The sequence below is a fragment of the Panicum hallii genome, chromosome 2 (assembly GCF_002211085.1).
Source record: "Panicum hallii strain FIL2 chromosome 2, PHallii_v3.1, whole genome shotgun sequence".
NCBI lineage: Eukaryota > Viridiplantae > Streptophyta > Magnoliopsida > Poales > Poaceae > Panicum > Panicum hallii.
This window is the reverse complement of record NC_038043.1, coordinates 56,972,925-56,989,477: the sequence shown is the minus strand read 5'-3', so window position 1 is coordinate 56,989,477 and position 16,553 is coordinate 56,972,925. Positions and strand designations below refer to the sequence as shown.

Below are 16,553 nucleotides of genomic sequence, written 5' to 3'. Positions count from 1 at the left end.
GAGGCCCGCGACCGGGAGGCAGCAGCGCTCCAGCGGGAGAAGGCGGCCACACGGCGGGAAGCGGTAGCCCTTGAGCGGCAGATCGCGGCGGAGGAGAAGATGCTGGCGGCGTCCAAGAAGGAGCAGGCCACCCTGGAGCTGGCCAACCAGGCCAAGAGGGCGGCTGCAGCGGTCGAGGCGCAAGAGGCCGCCCTCGTAGAGCTGGTGGCAACCCGCGAAGCAGAGGTGGTGGCCCGGCTCCAAGAACTCCAGAAGCGGGAAGAGGCCATGGAGGAGGAGCTGGCAGCCGGGACACGGAGGCTCCAGGAGCGGAAGCGGTCCTCCGGGAGAGGGAGGCCAAGGTGGAGGAGCTCCTGGCGGAGCAGAGCGCCAGCGTCGATCGGATCACAAGTTGGGTCGGCGCGGTGAACCCTGTGCTAGAAGCGCTCGGAGCCAACCCTATCGGGGTGTCGGGCGCCTCTTCTCCACTTGATGCTGCCCTCCAGGTCCTGGACTCCACCGCCGAGCGGCTGCGGGACGTGGAGGCCAACATCCAGGACCTCCTGGAGACGGAGGGGCGTGTAGTTGCCCGGGGGATGGCGGAGTACATCCTCACCAGCTTCCGAAGCCACGACCCGGCCATCCCCCTAACTCCTGTCCTGGTCGGACCCCTCCGGGCAACGGCAGCCGCCGCGCGGGAAGGAGCCCAGGAGGCGGCTGAGATGATGGCAGCACGCGCCCGACGTCGCCCGGAGCCTGCACAGAGCGGGGGTGCCTCCGGGACACCAGATCAATAGTTCTAGAATTTTTTTTAATATAACTTTTGTTATTGTAAGACAACTTCGTAATGTTGTGCATATTACTTATCTGTTTCCTGTGCGTCTACTTTTTTGCGAAAAACTTATCTGTTTTCCTGGTTGTCGATCTGTAAAGTATTCCTGAGTACACTGAGGTCCCGTGGTCCCCTGGGAGGTAGTCGCGATAGGTCGGGACTAGCTGCCATAAAACCGAGGTCCTGCACGTGACTTAGATCAACGCTTAGTAGACGTCCCCACGAGGTCCCGGTCCGGCCAGCGAAGGCCTACTGAGTTGCGTAACGAGTCAGAGCACCGGGGCCGCAATTCTGGAATCTAAGGGGTCCCGGCCCCCGGGTTCGTTATTCAAGGTACAACGGTGCTCGTCCCAGGGGGGCACAGCGTGTAGGATTAGGGTACGGAACCAGGCTAAGTGGCTACACGTCCCTGGACCCCAGCAAAGAACGAGCACGTATCCCTGAAGCCAGTTCCCGGGTGTCCGGTCCCTTTTCTTCCACGAGACAGGGGTCCCGGGCAGAGACGTAGTGTAGCAACTTAGGTAGAGCCTTTGGCACAACACAGACGTGAAAAAGCATGTGGGGGGTTAGCGTAATCGAGGAGCAAAGAAAAATAGAATCGCATAGACTTTCAAGGACACACTGAGAATAAATTTTTCCTTAACGAATTGGTACAGAAGAGTTGTGCGATGTACGCTAGGGGCCGGGTTTACGAGGGCGGACCTCTGCCGCCCTGATCCGCACGTTGATGCTACCAATTACAAAGGAAAAATTTCCTCTCAACTAGATCCTAGGGGTAAAACTTACGGAGGTGCTCAATGTTTCATGGATTGGATAGTTGCATGCCTTCCTCCGTAGCCAAACGAACAGATCCGGGTCGGCACACCTTTTTCACCTTGAAGGTCCCCTCCCAGCTGGGGGAGAGTTTGTGCAGGCCCTCTCAGTTTAGGATCCGCCTCAAGACTAGCTCCCCGACCCGGAGCTCCCTACTGCGCATGAACCGGTGGTGGTAGCGCCGGAGTGCTTGGTTGTACCCTGCGTTTTGGACTGCAGCTCGCCACCTTCGCTCGTCGACGAGGTCCACGTCTTGGCGACGCTGCTGTTCCTGCAAATCTTCATCAAAAGACCGGACTCATAGAGAGCCCATGGTGATCTCCGGAGGAAGGCACGCTTCGGCCCCGTAGACCAAGAAGAAAGGGGCTTCGCGTGTTGCCCGGCTGGGTGTGGTCCAGTTTCCCCACAGCACACTCGGAAGCTCGTCAATCCACCTTGCGCCATGTTTCTCAAGATCGCAATAGGTCCGAATCTTGAGCCCTCTGAGGATCTCAGCATTAGCTCGCTCAACTTGGCCATTGCTCCTGGGGTGCGCCACTGAGGCGAAACAGAGCTGGATGCCAATGTCCTCGCAGTACTCCTGGAAGTATTGGCTCGTGAACTGAGTCCCATTGTCGGTGATGACGCGGTTCGGGACCCCGAACCGGCACACGATTGACCTGAGGAAAGCGGTTGCCGACGCCTTGGTGATGTTGACCACTGGGGTTGCCTCCGGCCACTTGGTGAATTTGTCAATGGCGACGTAGAGGTACCGGTACCCGCCGACGGCCCTAAGGAAACGTCCCAAGATATCCAACCCCCACACGGCAAAGGGCCAAGAGGGAGGAATCATCTGCAGGGCTTGAGCTGGAGTGTGTATTTGCTTTGCATGGAACTGACACGCCTTGCAGGACCTTACCAACTCAGCGTGCGGGATGAAGAATGACTTCCGCACTCACCTCCATAGATCTCCGCGAGCAAGTCGTGGCCCTCTTCCTGGGTGATGCACCGCATGAGGATGCCGTTGGCGCCACGGCGGTAGAGATCCCCTTCTATCACCGCGTATCGCTTTGCCATCCGGACTATACGCTCAGCAGATGCTTGGTCTTCAGGAAGGAAATTATCTTTCAGGTAGTCCTGGATCTTAGAGATCCATGCATCGGGACCTTCCTGAGAATTTGGGCTCGGCTCCCTGAGGTCTTCGGGACCCCCTAGGGAGCACACAACCCTTGGCGGACTCCACAGATGGGGCGCCGTCAGGACCGCTAGCTTCGAGATGCTAGTCGGACCCCCTTCGCCCAGGTCGGCAGGCTGGGCGGAAGGCTTCAGTAGGCGTCTCTGAAAGACGCCCTCAGGCACGGATGCTTGAGTCGATGCGCTCACGGAGAGTGCATCAGCTGCTGAGTTGCCCTCGCGTGGAACATGTTGCAGTTCCAGCACATCGAAGTCCTTCTCCAACCTCTTCACATGAATGAGGTAAGCTGCGAGCTGGGGATTGTTACGGCAACACTTCCCCCGGACTTGCCTGATGACGAGTTGGGAGTCTCCTTTGACCAGGAGCTCCCGGACCCCCAGGGACAGAGCCGCCGTGAGCCCAAAGATTAAGGCCTCGTACTCCGCCATGTTGTTGGTGGCCTCAAAATCGAGGTGCACCATGTACTTTAATTGCTCACTATGTGGGTCGATGAGGACCACGCCGGCACCCGCCCTCTTGCAGCGGGCGGACCCGTCAAAGAAGAGGGTCCAGTGGGGTCCGGTGAACACCGGAGCCCTGACTTCTGGACGTGGGGGGTCCGAGCCGTCACCCAGACCCCCAAGGACGTTCGGCGATGGCGTCCACTCTGCGACGAAATCAGCAAGAACGTGGCTCTTGACAGCATGGCATGGCTGGAAGTCAAGCTAGAATCCTGCGAGCTCAGCTGCCCATTTGGCGATGTTGCCTGTGGTGTTGGAATTGTGGAGGATGGCCCTCAACGGGTAGGAGGTTACCACCACAATCTTGTGGGCCTGGAAGTAGTGGCGGAGTTTCCTGGACGCAACGAGTATGGCGTAAAGAAGCTTATGCGCTTCAGGGTATCTGGCCTTCGACTCATGAAGGACCTCACTGACGTAGTAGACCGGATTCTGGATGGTCCTGACTCTGCCAGCCGGAGTGGATCCTTCTGCTTGAGCTGGGGACTCGTCGGACCCCATGTTGCTTAGTGCTTCTCCGGGTCGGGACCCGGCCGGACCCTCCGAAGTAGGGCCGGTTGCTGAAGTGGTGGAGGTCGGACCTTCTCCTCTTGCAGGGGGGTTCGCGGGGGCCCCCTGCGGGAGATATTCGGACCCCTCAGTGACCAGCACCATGCTGATCACTTCGGCCGTTGCTGCAAGATAAAGAAACAGTGTCTCACCTGGATTCGGTGCGACCAGGACCGGCAAAGAGGTGAGGTACTGCTTCATCTCCTGGAAGGCTCGTTCTGCCTCTTCAGTCCATGAGAATGGACCAGACCCCCTCATCAGCTTGAAGAAGGGAAGTGCCCTCTCTGCCAACCTGGAGATAAAGCGGCTAAGGGCTGCTAGGGACCCCGTCAACCTCTGGACGTCCTTGAGGCGCGTAGGGGGTCTCATTGCCTCGATCGCCCAGACCTTGTCCGGGTTGGCCTCGATCCCCCGGTGGGAGACCAGGAAATCAAGAAGCTTTCCCGCCGACACGCCGAAGACGCATTTCTCGGGGTTAAGCCTGGTAGAGGTCGCCCGTAGCTTGTCGAAGACTTGAGCTAAATTTTCCAGAAGGGAACTTGAATCTCTAGTCTTGACAACAATGTCATCAATATACACCTCAACTATATCTCTAACCAAATCATCTAGAGTGATGTTCATTGCACGAGCAAAGGTGGGTAGAGCATTAAGCAATCCATAAGGCATTACTATATAGCAATAAAGACCATCCACTGTTACAAAAGTTGTATGTTTCCTATCATCCTCAGCCATTTTGATCTGATGAAAACCAGAATAGGCATCGATGAAGGACAGCAAATCACACCCGGAGGTGGAGTCTACAATTTGGTCTATTCGTGGAAGTGGATAAGGGTCTTTCGGACATGCCTTATTAAGATTGGTGTAGTCGATGGACATCCGAAACTTCCCGTTTGCCTTCGGGACCACGACAGGGTTGGCCAACCACACTGGGTGATAGACCTCCTCAATGAAGCCAGCCTGCAGGAGCTTGCGGACCTCTTCACGAATGAAGTTTTGCCGCTCGATGGACTGCTTGCGTGGCTTCTGCCGGACTGGCCTGGCATCGGGGGTGGATCTTCAGATGGTGCTCGATCACCTCCCTAGGGATCCCGGGCATCTGTGACGGTTCCCAGGCGAACACGTCAACATTTGCCCGGAGGAAGGCGACGAGCGCGCTTTCCTATTTCTCTCTCAGATTCCCACCGATGCGGGTGGTCTGGGAGGTCTCCGCTCCGACCTGGACGGTCCTCACGGGCACATCGTCCGCGTCAGACGGACGGACCTTGGGTGCCTTGGCCAGGGCCTTGGCACGCGAGGTGGAGGGGTCGGACCCCTGGGCGCCAGCTGCAGGGGCGAGCCCTGTTGCCAGCGCATGGAGCTTCTCGACCGCTACGACGGCGGCGGCCCGGTCGCTCTGGACGGTGAGGACGCCTGCTGGAGAAGGCATCTTCAGGACCAAATACCCGTAATGGGCAATGGCCATGAACCGGTACAGGGCCGGTCTGCCTATGATGGCGTTGAAGGGGAGGTTAACCTCCGCAACCTCGAACTGCACGTTCTCGGTACGGAAATTATCCTCCGTCCCAAATGTAACCGGTAGGGAGATGGTCCCCACCGGGTACACTGGGTCTGGACCCACTCCGGAGAATGGGCGCGAAAGAGCCAGCTTGGACTCCAGGATCTGCAGATGCTTGAACGCTGCATAGCTGATGACGCTGAGGCCGGCGCCTCCGTCAATCAGCACACGATGAAGGCGGGCATTGGAGATGGTGGGCGCTGTGACAAGTGGCAGCACACCAGCTCCCGCCATGTTCTCAGGGCAGTCCGACGGCCCGAAGGAGATGGTGGTGTTCTTCCACCGCTGGTGCGGCGCCGCCTTCGGCGTCGCCAGTTTCACCGAGAGGACCTCTCGACAGAGGGTCTTGACGTCCCGCCGGGAGACGAGCTCTGAGATGCCGCCATACATCACGAACAGCTTCTTGCGACGCTCGTCACCCCGGACTCGGAGTCAGACTGGTGGAAGAGACCCTTGAGGTCTTTGTTGGGGGTCTGGTACCCCAACTCCCTCTCCGCTACGGCCGCATCGGCGTCGGAGACCTTCTCCTTGCCGGACCGCCGCGGAGGGGAGGTGCCTTCCCTTGAGGCTTGGTCGCGCCTCTTGCTGAGGCGCTCCGCGAGCTTCTGAATCTCGCGGCACTCGATGGTGCTGTGGCGGGCCCCAGGGTGAACAGGGCACGACCCGGGGTCGGTGCGCTGTTGCCGTGGGTGCTTGCCACGGGGGTTCTGCCCCCCGGTCGTTGCCGCAGCAACGGCTGGTCCCCCGATCCGTGACTTGTCAAAGCCACGGGTCTTCTTGTTCTTTTTCTTGCCGCTGCCAGGGGCAGCGACACTGGGCCCACTCGTCTGAGCGGGACCTGCCTGAGTCCCGGAGTGCCAAGCACGGCCCTCCGCTGCCCTGGCGCATTTGTCCGCCAAAGCGAACAGGGTGGTGACGGTTTCCACCTGGTGGGTCGCCAGCTTCTCCAGCATCTTCTCATCACGGACCCCCTGTCGGAAGGCCCTGATAATAGACGCGTTGGAGATACGCGGAATCGTTCCACGTACCTTGGTGAAGCGGGAGATGAAGGCCCGGAGGGTTTCTCCGGGTTGCTGCCTCACAGCGTGGAGGTGGGCCTCCACACCGTGCTGCTGATACGCACTGGCAAAGTTTGCCGTGAACTGTGCGCACAGCTCACCCCAGAATCGGATAGATCCCGGGGTAAGGTTCATGAGCCAGGTCCGGGCTGGCCCGGTCAAGGCTACATGGAAGTAACTTGCCATGACGGCGTCGTTACCTCCAGTCGCCGTGATGGCAGTGATATAGACCTGCAGGAATTCTGACGGGTTGGAGGACCCGTCGTACTTCTCCGGCAGGTGTGGTCGAAACTTGGACGGCCAGGCAACCGCGCGAAGGTGGTCTGCGAGCGCGGCGCAGCCCACCCCGGACACCGGTGCCTGGGCAGCTCCCTGCGGGGCCGGAACCACCGCAGTGAAATCGGCATCGAGGTCGCGACCCTCGATACTGAGCCGGCGACCACGCGCCCGCTCAATGGAGACACGGGCGTCCTCTCCCGCACGTCTGCGGTTGAGCTCCGCCCGGAGGTCCTCGGTCCGTGCACTCCTCACTGATGGTGAGTGCACAGAGCCGGATGCGCCGCCCTGATGACGGCGTTGCCTGGAGGCAGACCCCCCGCGGAACATAGGGAAGCCTGTGCCAGGTTGAGGAGGCGGTTGACGTCGTCACGCCATTGCCTCTGGGCGTCAGGCGAGGCCGCCTCACCAGGGGGATTGCGGAGCAACTCCCTGGCTGCCATGAGCGGCCCATTCGGTGCGGGCACCGATTGGGCCACTGAGACCCGCGCCGCAGCGCGTTGCGGAGCTGCTCGCGCCGCCCTGGATGTTGGACGACGGGAAACATGTGGCGTCGTGGACGCCACCTCCTCGTCCAATAGGAGGTCGTTGTGACCATCTTCCTGCGCCATTGAGGTCGTGAAGGTCGACCGAGCGCAAACCAAACCTAAGTCCCCTACCTGGCGCGCCAAATGTCGGAGGAATTCTCCAGCCGGGTGGCGGAAAGCATCCGCCTAATCCTAGTTAAGGATGAGTTTGGAGGAGACTTAGGAGCGCTCGATTGGTGGACAGGAGAACGCAGGAAGGACACGTAGGTTAGGAGTGGTTCGGGCCGCCGGAGCGTAATACCCTAGGTCTACCTTGGTGTTGTATTGGCTGCGTGAGCCTGAATGGAAAGCAGCATAAGCTTGTGTGTGTGTCTGGAACTTGTCCTCCAACGAGTACACCCTCCCTTTTATAGTTCAAGGGGGGTGCTTACACTATGCGGGACCCCGACAGGTGGGCCCGGCCAACAGGGACCTACTCTAAGTGATATAGAGATCTCCTTTTCCAGCCCCCTGTCGTAGCCTTCTCGGTTGGGAAGATCTCGTGCGTGTCCACAACCCGGATACGGTCGTGTGCCGTCCTGCAGACACAGTGACCGCTGTCAGTGTTACCCAACAGTGGTGCTGTGCTGCCACTGTTGGGTGAGAACTTGTCAGGCGAAGGAGCAGCGCTGACCCGCCGCACCGTTGCCTCCGCGCACACTGTTGCAGCGCACGCCTCGGCTCTCCTGTTACAGCCTATCATTACGCCGCGCGCGGCGCTGTGACGGGACTGCACGCCACTGGTGCACTGTAACGGTGATACGACGCGTCGCCTCGGAAACAGGCGGGCTTACCGTGGTGTCAGCCTACCTGCTCCGTGTGTCAGGGGCAGGCCACACTTTTTGACCCGGGCACGCCCGGCCCGGCTACCGCATTAAATGCTGGTAGGTGGGCTGGGGACCTGCGAAGGGCCTCCTGCCACATGCACGTGGCAGGGCCAGCCCCGCTCCCTCCGCAGGGGCGGTTCGTGGCGGCGCCGGACCCCTCCCCGGAGGGAGGGGGTCCGGGCCCCCGAGGCCGGTTGGAGCGGTCAGGCCCGTGATGGTCCGGTCATCATACGTGGCGGCCCTGGACCTCCCTGGGGAGTCCGGGTCCGCGGAGGCTACCCGAGAGCTCCCTTGCCTTCCGTGGCATGCGGAGGTCTTGGACCTCAGAGAGCTCGGGGAGGGTCCGGAGACCATGATCCCAACTGTCAGGCCTGGGCCACGTGCCACGTCTCCCAGGAGGCGAGGGGGAGATCACGTATGGTGATACGCTAAGGGCCTGGACACCTGTCTGTATGTACGGACAGGCACGTTTAAAAAAAATCAAACTTCTGTGCTTATCTGTATCTCATTTGTTCTTACAAGTCATGAGCAGCTCCGTTCTAAATGGATTCTGAACTGTGTCATCATCTGAACAAAAGCCTTGTTTACACCGTGGTGAAAGCTTTTGTTGCTTGTTTGTTTTTGGTCTGAATGATGTAATACGCATGCCTGAAATATATAGTAGAGCGGATATTTTGTAGTGCAACTAGCAATGGCCCACTGATTCAGACATGTAGCATTTGAGAAATGAAGTCCAACGTTTGCGAGCATGATTAGGGTCCATTAGATTCCAATTGTCCCTACTAGCTGTCCTTGTTAGACGACAATTAGTCTAAGTTGCTGAAAATGACTTGGTCAGTCCACTTGATGACATCATCATAGTAGTGGTAGTCGAGAATGTCCACTAACGTGCAGAAGCTTCCGAGAAGGCCTGCCCATAGTTTTGAAGTTGAGGCATTTGAGGTCGGTCATCCTGCTTTGTCTTCTTTTTTTTTTTTCGTTTTCATTATATTGACTCAAAAAAAGAGAGCACGCTTTCATGAGAAACAGGTGCGTTGATGTGGTCTCTCATGTGCCTGTTCAGTTTTTTTTTTTACAGAGCCAATTAACTCAAGAGTTTTTTCTTTCTAGAGGAACCATTTAATCTGATTACAAGATGCCCAGCTCATCAAACTGTACTATTCTTTAGGCCATGATGACATGAGGTGTGGTGGTGATGAGGACTGGAAGGTCAGCCTCAGATGGATGCACCAAGGGACCAAGGTGTCAAGCTGCCATAGGATCCGGGCCCACGGTATCAGAAAGGGAGGAGGCCGTGGTGCCACCTGGACGATGCGTGACGCTAGCAGAGTTGTTCGAGTCCAAGCATCGTCGTCCTCGTGTTCATGGCGGAAGTATCAGGGAGGGGATCTGTACGAGGCGTGTCGGCTCACGAACCTGTGACAGCAACCATTCGGTCGTGCGGCCCACGATTTGTGTGGTGACATTTTGAGCGAGACAAGTTACTGCATCGCAGGTGAGCCGCCGCAGCTTCCCGTAAAGGAAGCTCAGAGCAGCAATGCTGCAATTAGTCTAGTCAACCTCGTCATTGTTAATCCCAACCACTGCAAAGCTGCACATGCATGGTGCCTGGAAATGTTCAGTCTTACGACTACTCATACCCATCATCGATCTGAAGAAAAGCAGAAACTTTCAGAGAGAAGCAGCCATGACAGGATTGGTGAAGAAAGAGAGAGAGAGGGGCAAACATTTCTTAATAGTACGTTTTCTGAATCCAGCACTTACAATTGCATTTCGGAGCACGCTAACTTACAACGGCCTTGCTTTGTCCGTTCGTCCATCACTGACAAGCAGCCAAATTAAAAATGGAGCTACGACCAACACTCTGTCACAAACGGCGACATGTCGACGAGCCTACCGCCATCGCAGTCGCAGCAGAGCAGCGGCTTCCAGAGCGCCACCGGAGCAGATGCATGCCGCGACGAAACAGGCACCCGAATCTTTTTCCGGAGGTCCGGTTTTACAGTGACAGCCTCCGGCAAGGGACAAAAGCTCGAGTTGGACCTGCCATGGTCCTCGAACAAGTTGCAAGGGGCCAAGTGCCCACGCCCCTCCCACATGCCTGAAAGCTACGCGTGCTTTCTCCTTCCAGGATTGAGGATCCTGACTTCAGAGGCAAAGGCTGGGGGATTCTTTCTTGGCTAAATTGAGAACATTTCTGGTTTTTGCTCTTGTAGAAAGACGAATCTTTTGTGCTCATTCTGGTGCTCTTGCCTGATTACATCGCGAAGCTTCCGATGAGTACTGATACTACTAGCTTGGACATGATTTAAGTGCAGCCATTCCACTGGCCCCTGGCCCATTCGTTACTGAAAGAGCACGGAACCCTTTCATTTCAAAGAAAAAACAAAATGGAAAGAAATGAGGAGCAAGCTAGCTACCAGCAGCCGGGTGGGAGTGACGGGCGACATCGCTATCGTCTCTAGAGGAATCGAACCGTTGATGATGGGAGGGTCCACGCTGATTTGGACACCGGAATTGTCTGGCTCTGGCCCCTCCTCTTTTCTCCGGCTTCGTTCATCCTGGGCAACGTCACTGCCTCTGGCCTGCGTATCTCCAGTAAATAGAGAATGAGATCGGGGTCACTCGTTTCCCTTTTCGTAACAGGCAGGCATCTGGAAAATAAACTGGATGCCACTGACATCATCAGTTCGCCCTTCGTGATCGATTCGTACCTCTCTCTCCGGTCCCTTGCAACAAGCAAGATCTTTTTCATGGCCTTGCTTGCTTGCTTGATGCTCAAGGCAGCACGCAGATCTTTTGTGCCTGAAACTGAAGGTGCTAGACATGCCATTGTCATCGCGATTGGGCTACACGAACGAGCCTCTTTCGCAACAGTAGATCGACGCGGAAACGATGACGATCGAGTGTTGTCCAAGCACGCCGCGATCCGCGAGGCGTGTCATCTCCTCGAGTTCTCACATGAACGTTCCTATCGTCGAACGAATGGATGAACCGGCGGCCTAACGAGCCGAGAGGAGGAGGTCGAGAGAGGCAACAGGTAGCTGATTAGGCGGGCGACCTGTGACTGCCCAACAGTTAGCTGTTTCGTTCCAGGGGACGCGTGGCGCCGTGGTGTCCGTGCCTGCCACCGCGGTTGCAGCTCTCTGCTGGTGAGGTCACGCCACCGGAGTAGGCGCTGGTTGGACGACAGGTGGACGGACGCTCTAGGTCTAGGTGGAGGTGAGCATGCCAACACCTGATCATCGTCGCCGGCATGCCGTTGGTTTCGTGAAAGGAAGAGGGAGGTAGAAACCAAACGACGGGCAGAAAAGCAAGGGCAAGCAAGCTGCAAGCAGGTCCGGGCCCAGCTCCAAATAAACAATGATGGCAGGCTTCATAGTTTCTTTGTCCTTTTTATTAAAATAATAGCAGGAGCTCTGCCTTTCAGTTAGAGAGAGAGTAGCCAAACAAGATGTTTACATCGGACACCCGAAATTAATCCACCCACATGACGCATCAGAGCACAAAACAATCTTGGAATATCGTTGCCGAGCATGGTAACATAGCAGCCAGCAGCTCCGACTCCCCAGACCGACCCCGGATGACTAGCAGGTCCGAAGCAAGAGACCGCGGCATGTCATCATTGCCAAGCTCAAGATGAAGAGCAGCTCCGACTTCCTGCCAAGGACCCACGCTCCACTCCTGGCGTTTGCCAGACATCCCAAGTGAAAAACCGAGCGCTGAAAAGGGAGGTGGTCACCTTGTGTTATCATTGCCAAGCTAGACCCCTAACGCAGCAGCTTCGACTTCACGTAGCAAGTCCCACCTACTTACACCGATTGGGTGCCGAGAGGTGTAGATTGTCCATCGAAAGTGACATCATAGCCAAGACGAGTTCTAGTATCAATGCCTTCAGGAATGAAACGACACCGATAGTGCCGCCACCGCTCGTCCAACATATGGACTGGCTTTTCACGTGTGGAAGACGTGCTGGGGGATAGATACGGGGAAATAGCGCCCACGGGTGTCACCGTCGTCTGAGGCTCTCGCCCAAGGTGGCCCAGCACAATCGTCGCGCCAGGATGTCGGGACGCTAGCTCGCCGCCATCGTTGCCCTGACGTCCCGTAGAAACCCTTCCAGAGGAGCATCGGCGCGCCGGCTACGCGTCGCAACCGTATAGCTGTATGGACCGCCACCCCCTCCGACTGGGCCATACACGGAGATCGGGCATCCTCTACCGCGCACGCAACATCGCCTCACACCGCAACTGCCACTGCCCGCCGTCGCTGGCAGCCGCACATCCCGCCCGTGGCAACACCACGCCCGGCTAGACCGACCGCCCACCGCACAAGCGGCGCCCAGACATGGTCGCGGAGCCCCCCACGTGGCACGCGCGCTCGTCGCTGTACCGCCGACCGGCCGCGGAGCCCTACGCGGCCCGCGCGCCCGCGGCCGCCCACACGGCACCGCCTCCTCCCGAATCAGGCCGCGGGAATGCCGGATCCGCCGGTCGGGGAAGTCTGCACGCCCAGGGGGGAGACCTGCCGGCAGGGAAAGGAGCTCCGCTGCCGCCCGCCCTCCACGGATCTGGGCAAGGGCCCGCGTCCCCGCGAGGCCGGATCCGGCCACCGCCGGCGCGGACGGAGGCCGCAGCCGCAGCCCCAGAAGCGGGCCGCTGCCTCTCCCCAGAACGGGTGGAGAGTCCCGCCGCCTTCCTCGTGCCCCAGCGGACTTGCAACAGGCGCGCTCCGCCGGTGGTGAGGGCGGGAGAAGGGTAGAAGAGGACCCCTGGTGGTAACAAGTTAATTAGCAACCACTACAAATCCAATAGCTGGTGGCCGAGTTTTTCTTCACTTTGTGACCTCCACGTTGAGTGATTGTGCCTAGCTAGTGTCTACCACGGCAGTGCTGTGGTGAGCGTGACAGCATGCGCCGAAGCCGGTTTGGCTTTTGGTTACCTTCCTTCCGGTGCGCGTGTCTTTCCACGCACACCACTGGCCGTCTGGCCGTGGCGGCCGGCCGCCGGACACCCCCAACCACACAAGACCAATTCTCACTTGGACCCCTCGCCTGATTTCTGGTGCAGGTGAAATGGATCCAGCGTCGAGTTAAAACGGCGGGGAGGGGAAGCAAGTTGGCCTGCGCCACCTGCCACCAATAATTGGTGGGCCACCCTCTCCTAATCAAGGAACCCAACCCGGTGGTGACTGGAGATTTCTGATTTCATTTTCACGGAGGCGAATATCTTCTTCTGCGGGAGGAGATACCTGACCTCCACCTCCTAGAACTGCGCCTGCTTGTACCAAGGCATATAAAACTAGCGCCCCCGAAAGCCTCGCCTCCTGCCGCATAAACAGCATCGAGCCACCCCCCCTGACCACCACATCACCACCGCAAGGGAAGGCAGACCCAGATTTCCTCTCCTCTCCTCTGCTCAAGCGCATCTCCCTCTCCACCACCGGCCTCCACTGACCACCCGCGATCTACGTCCACCTTCTTCGTGCCGCCGGCGAGGGACGACCGCCCTCAGTCGCCGCTGCGCCCTTCTTCTCTTCGTCCTCGGCCGTCCGGATCTGGTACCACTCTCCTCCATCTCTTTCGTTCTACTCACGCTGATCCCTTGTTAACATGCATGCGATTCGTCTCCAATCCATGGTCGGGGGGTCACGGTTCTCAGCCCTGGTCACAAACCGAGATCCGTCCCGTGCTGCATGTGACTGTCTCTGTTCATTAGCGAGTTAGTTTAGAATAGGCGATGTAATGGTTTGATGCGATTTTGGACTGCATGCACTGTTACAAACAAAGGTTATTCTTTTACGTCATAGATAGATATGCAGGTCATCGTTTTAATGCGCAACATTTCTTTTCCCGGTTTCTTAGTCCCATGATCTCTAATTTTCACTCTAACAACCCTGTGTTCCATTGTTCTACTGTCTTTCAATAATTTGTACTGCTCTGGTCTTGTGGGGGGTGGGTGTGAATTCAGATACTCCGCAAGAATAGATCCTCGCGTGTACTGACTGAATCTTGAGCTGGCTGCAGTTAAACAAAAAAAAAAGGAATTTTGAGCTGGCGATCCATATATAACAACCTGGTTAGAGTAGGGGGGAAAGTTCATAACATGAGAAAATCCTACCTCTTCTTGTGTTTGCCTGTGCAAGAAAGATATCTGTTCGTCTGCTTCATATCTGCGTTGTATTTATTTATTTATTTATTTTGACTACGCAGCGAGCATGAGCTAGTTCTCTCGGTTCATGACTGACCTTATTTTGCTCTTTCTTTTTCGCAGAACTGGCCTTTCAATAACAAGGAAACACCTTAGGGAATGCAGAAAGATGTGCTTGCATGTTAAAGAGCTACCTTGTGAGGGACTTGGCAGGGTAGCCGCCCATATTTCTTCTTTGCCGCCTCTTGATGACATTGGGGCTCCACAGCACGCACAGCTCCTGCTCCTTGTGCTTCTGCACAATGGGGTTCGACGTGGCAGCTCAACCATCTTCTTAGAGAACCACCTCGGGGGAGACGGTTGAAGTCTTCAAAAACACTTGCAGGCTTCTTGTTAGCCCATTTCAAGTCTTGGATCAGTGCGGCCTTTTGTGTACATACAGTATACATTCGGCGTGATGGCGGAGCAGAAAGGAAATGTTTTGATGCAGAAGTATGAGATGGGAAAGATGCTTGGACAAGGGACCTTTGCCAAGGTCTATCATGCACGTAACACAAAAACTTTAGAAAGTGTGGCGATCAAAGTGATTGACAAAGAGAAGGTTATGAAGGTTGGCCTCATTGATCAGATCAAGCGGGAAATCTCTGTCATGAAGCTTGTGAGACATCCCAACATTGTCCAACTATATGAGGTTATGGCTACCAAAACTAAGATATACTTTGTGTTGGAGCATGTGAAAGGCGGAGAATTGTTCAACAAAGTTCAGCGGGGACGTCTCAAGGAGGATGCTGCTCGCAAGTACTTCCAACAGCTGATTTGTGCGGTGGACTTTTGCCATAGCAGGGGTGTCTATCATCGAGATTTGAAGCCAGAGAACCTTCTGCTTGATGAGAACAGCAATCTAAAGGTGTCGGATTTCGGTCTAAGTGCACTTGCTGAATGCAAAAGACAAGACGGCCTGCTCCACACGACCTGTGGCACACCTGCTTATGTCGCACCTGAAGTGATCAATAGAAAAGGTTACGACGGAGCAAAGGCAGACATCTGGTCTTGCGGGGTCATCCTCTTCGTGCTACTGGCTGGGTATCTCCCGTTCCATGATAAAAACTTGATGGATATGTATAAGAAGATTGGGAAGGCGGAGTTCAAATGCCCGAGTTGGTTCTCTACTGATGTTCGAAGGCTTCTGCTAAGGATTCTTGATCCGAACCCCAGTACAAGGATCTCAATGGAAAAAATTATGGAGAATCCATGGTTTAGGAAGGGTCTAGATGCAAAGCTTCTCAAGTATAACTTACAAACAAAGGATGCCCCGCCTGTGGAAGTTAATGCAGATTTTGATTCCATGAGTACCATCACAGCTACAGAGGGCAAGCAACAAGAAGCCAGAAAGCCCGCCAACATGAATGCATTTGATATAATATCTCTATCAACTGGTTTGGACCTGTCAGGTATGTTTGAAGAATCTGACAAGAAGAGAGAGTCCAAGTTCACATCCACCAAGACAAGCTCAACGATTATATCAAAGATTGAGGATATTGCGAAGAACTTGCGATTGAAGCTCACAAAGAAGGATGGTGGTTTATTGAAGATGGAAGGTTCCAAGCCTGGAAGAAAAGGAGTGATGGGCATCGATGCTGAGATATTTGAGGTTAGCCCGAACTTCCATCTTGTGGAGATAAAGAAGACAAACGGTGATACTCTAGAGTACCAGAAGGTTTTCAACCAAGAGATGAGGCCAGCGCTAACGGACATAGTATGGGCTTGGCAAGGTGAGCAGGCGAAGCAGCAACAACAGACGTCCTGTTAAATATTGTGACAAGTGCAACGTTTCTCGAGGCAATTTCCAACATTCATGTAGTATTTGTTTTTACGCTCCTGTGATTTGTTTTTGTCCCCCCTTGTATTACCAATATAAACATCTGTGTTAGGAGTATCTTGTAAGACAATTTTATCTCAGAGCTAAACAAGTATCGTCTCATTTTATCTATTGGATTCAAAAACTGAAATGGTGACTGCACTTTTGATGCAAATTAGTACTACCTGTAGACAGACGCGATAGGGTACCGCAGTGCCCTGTGCCTGGTAAGTGCAGAGACGAGATATATTTATGGAAAACTTCTTGAACCTAGTTGAAAGTAAGTTTTATAGCATCTTATTTGAGAAGGAAAAATAATTCTAAATAATAGCTTGAGGTGCTCTCTCTTTGGCATTCATGAGTATGCACAAATAATTACTTCCGATTAAAGTTTGGATGTTTCTTTTTTGTACATGATTT

The 16,553-nt window shown here is 55.6% G+C and overlaps 1 protein-coding gene across 1 annotated transcript; it reads left to right on the top strand.

Annotated features, from left to right (window-relative positions):
* Window positions 1–13,350: 13,350 nt before the first annotated feature.
* On the top strand, window positions 13,351–16,265 carry LOC112880307 (CBL-interacting protein kinase 2). The gene is made up of 2 exons (XM_025944860.1): window positions 13,351–13,685; window positions 14,399–16,265. The coding sequence occupies exon 2, from the start codon at window positions 14,733–14,735 to the stop codon at window positions 16,083–16,085; it is 1,353 nt and encodes a 450-aa protein (XP_025800645.1). The 5' UTR covers window positions 13,351–13,685; window positions 14,399–14,732; the 3' UTR covers window positions 16,086–16,265.
* The last annotated feature ends 288 nt before the right edge of the window (window positions 16,266–16,553 follow it).

Coding starts and splice junctions, on each gene's coding strand:
- LOC112880307 (XM_025944860.1), top strand. CDS start 14,733: ATGGCGGAGCAGAAAGGAAATGTTTTGATGCAGAAGTATGAGATGGGA.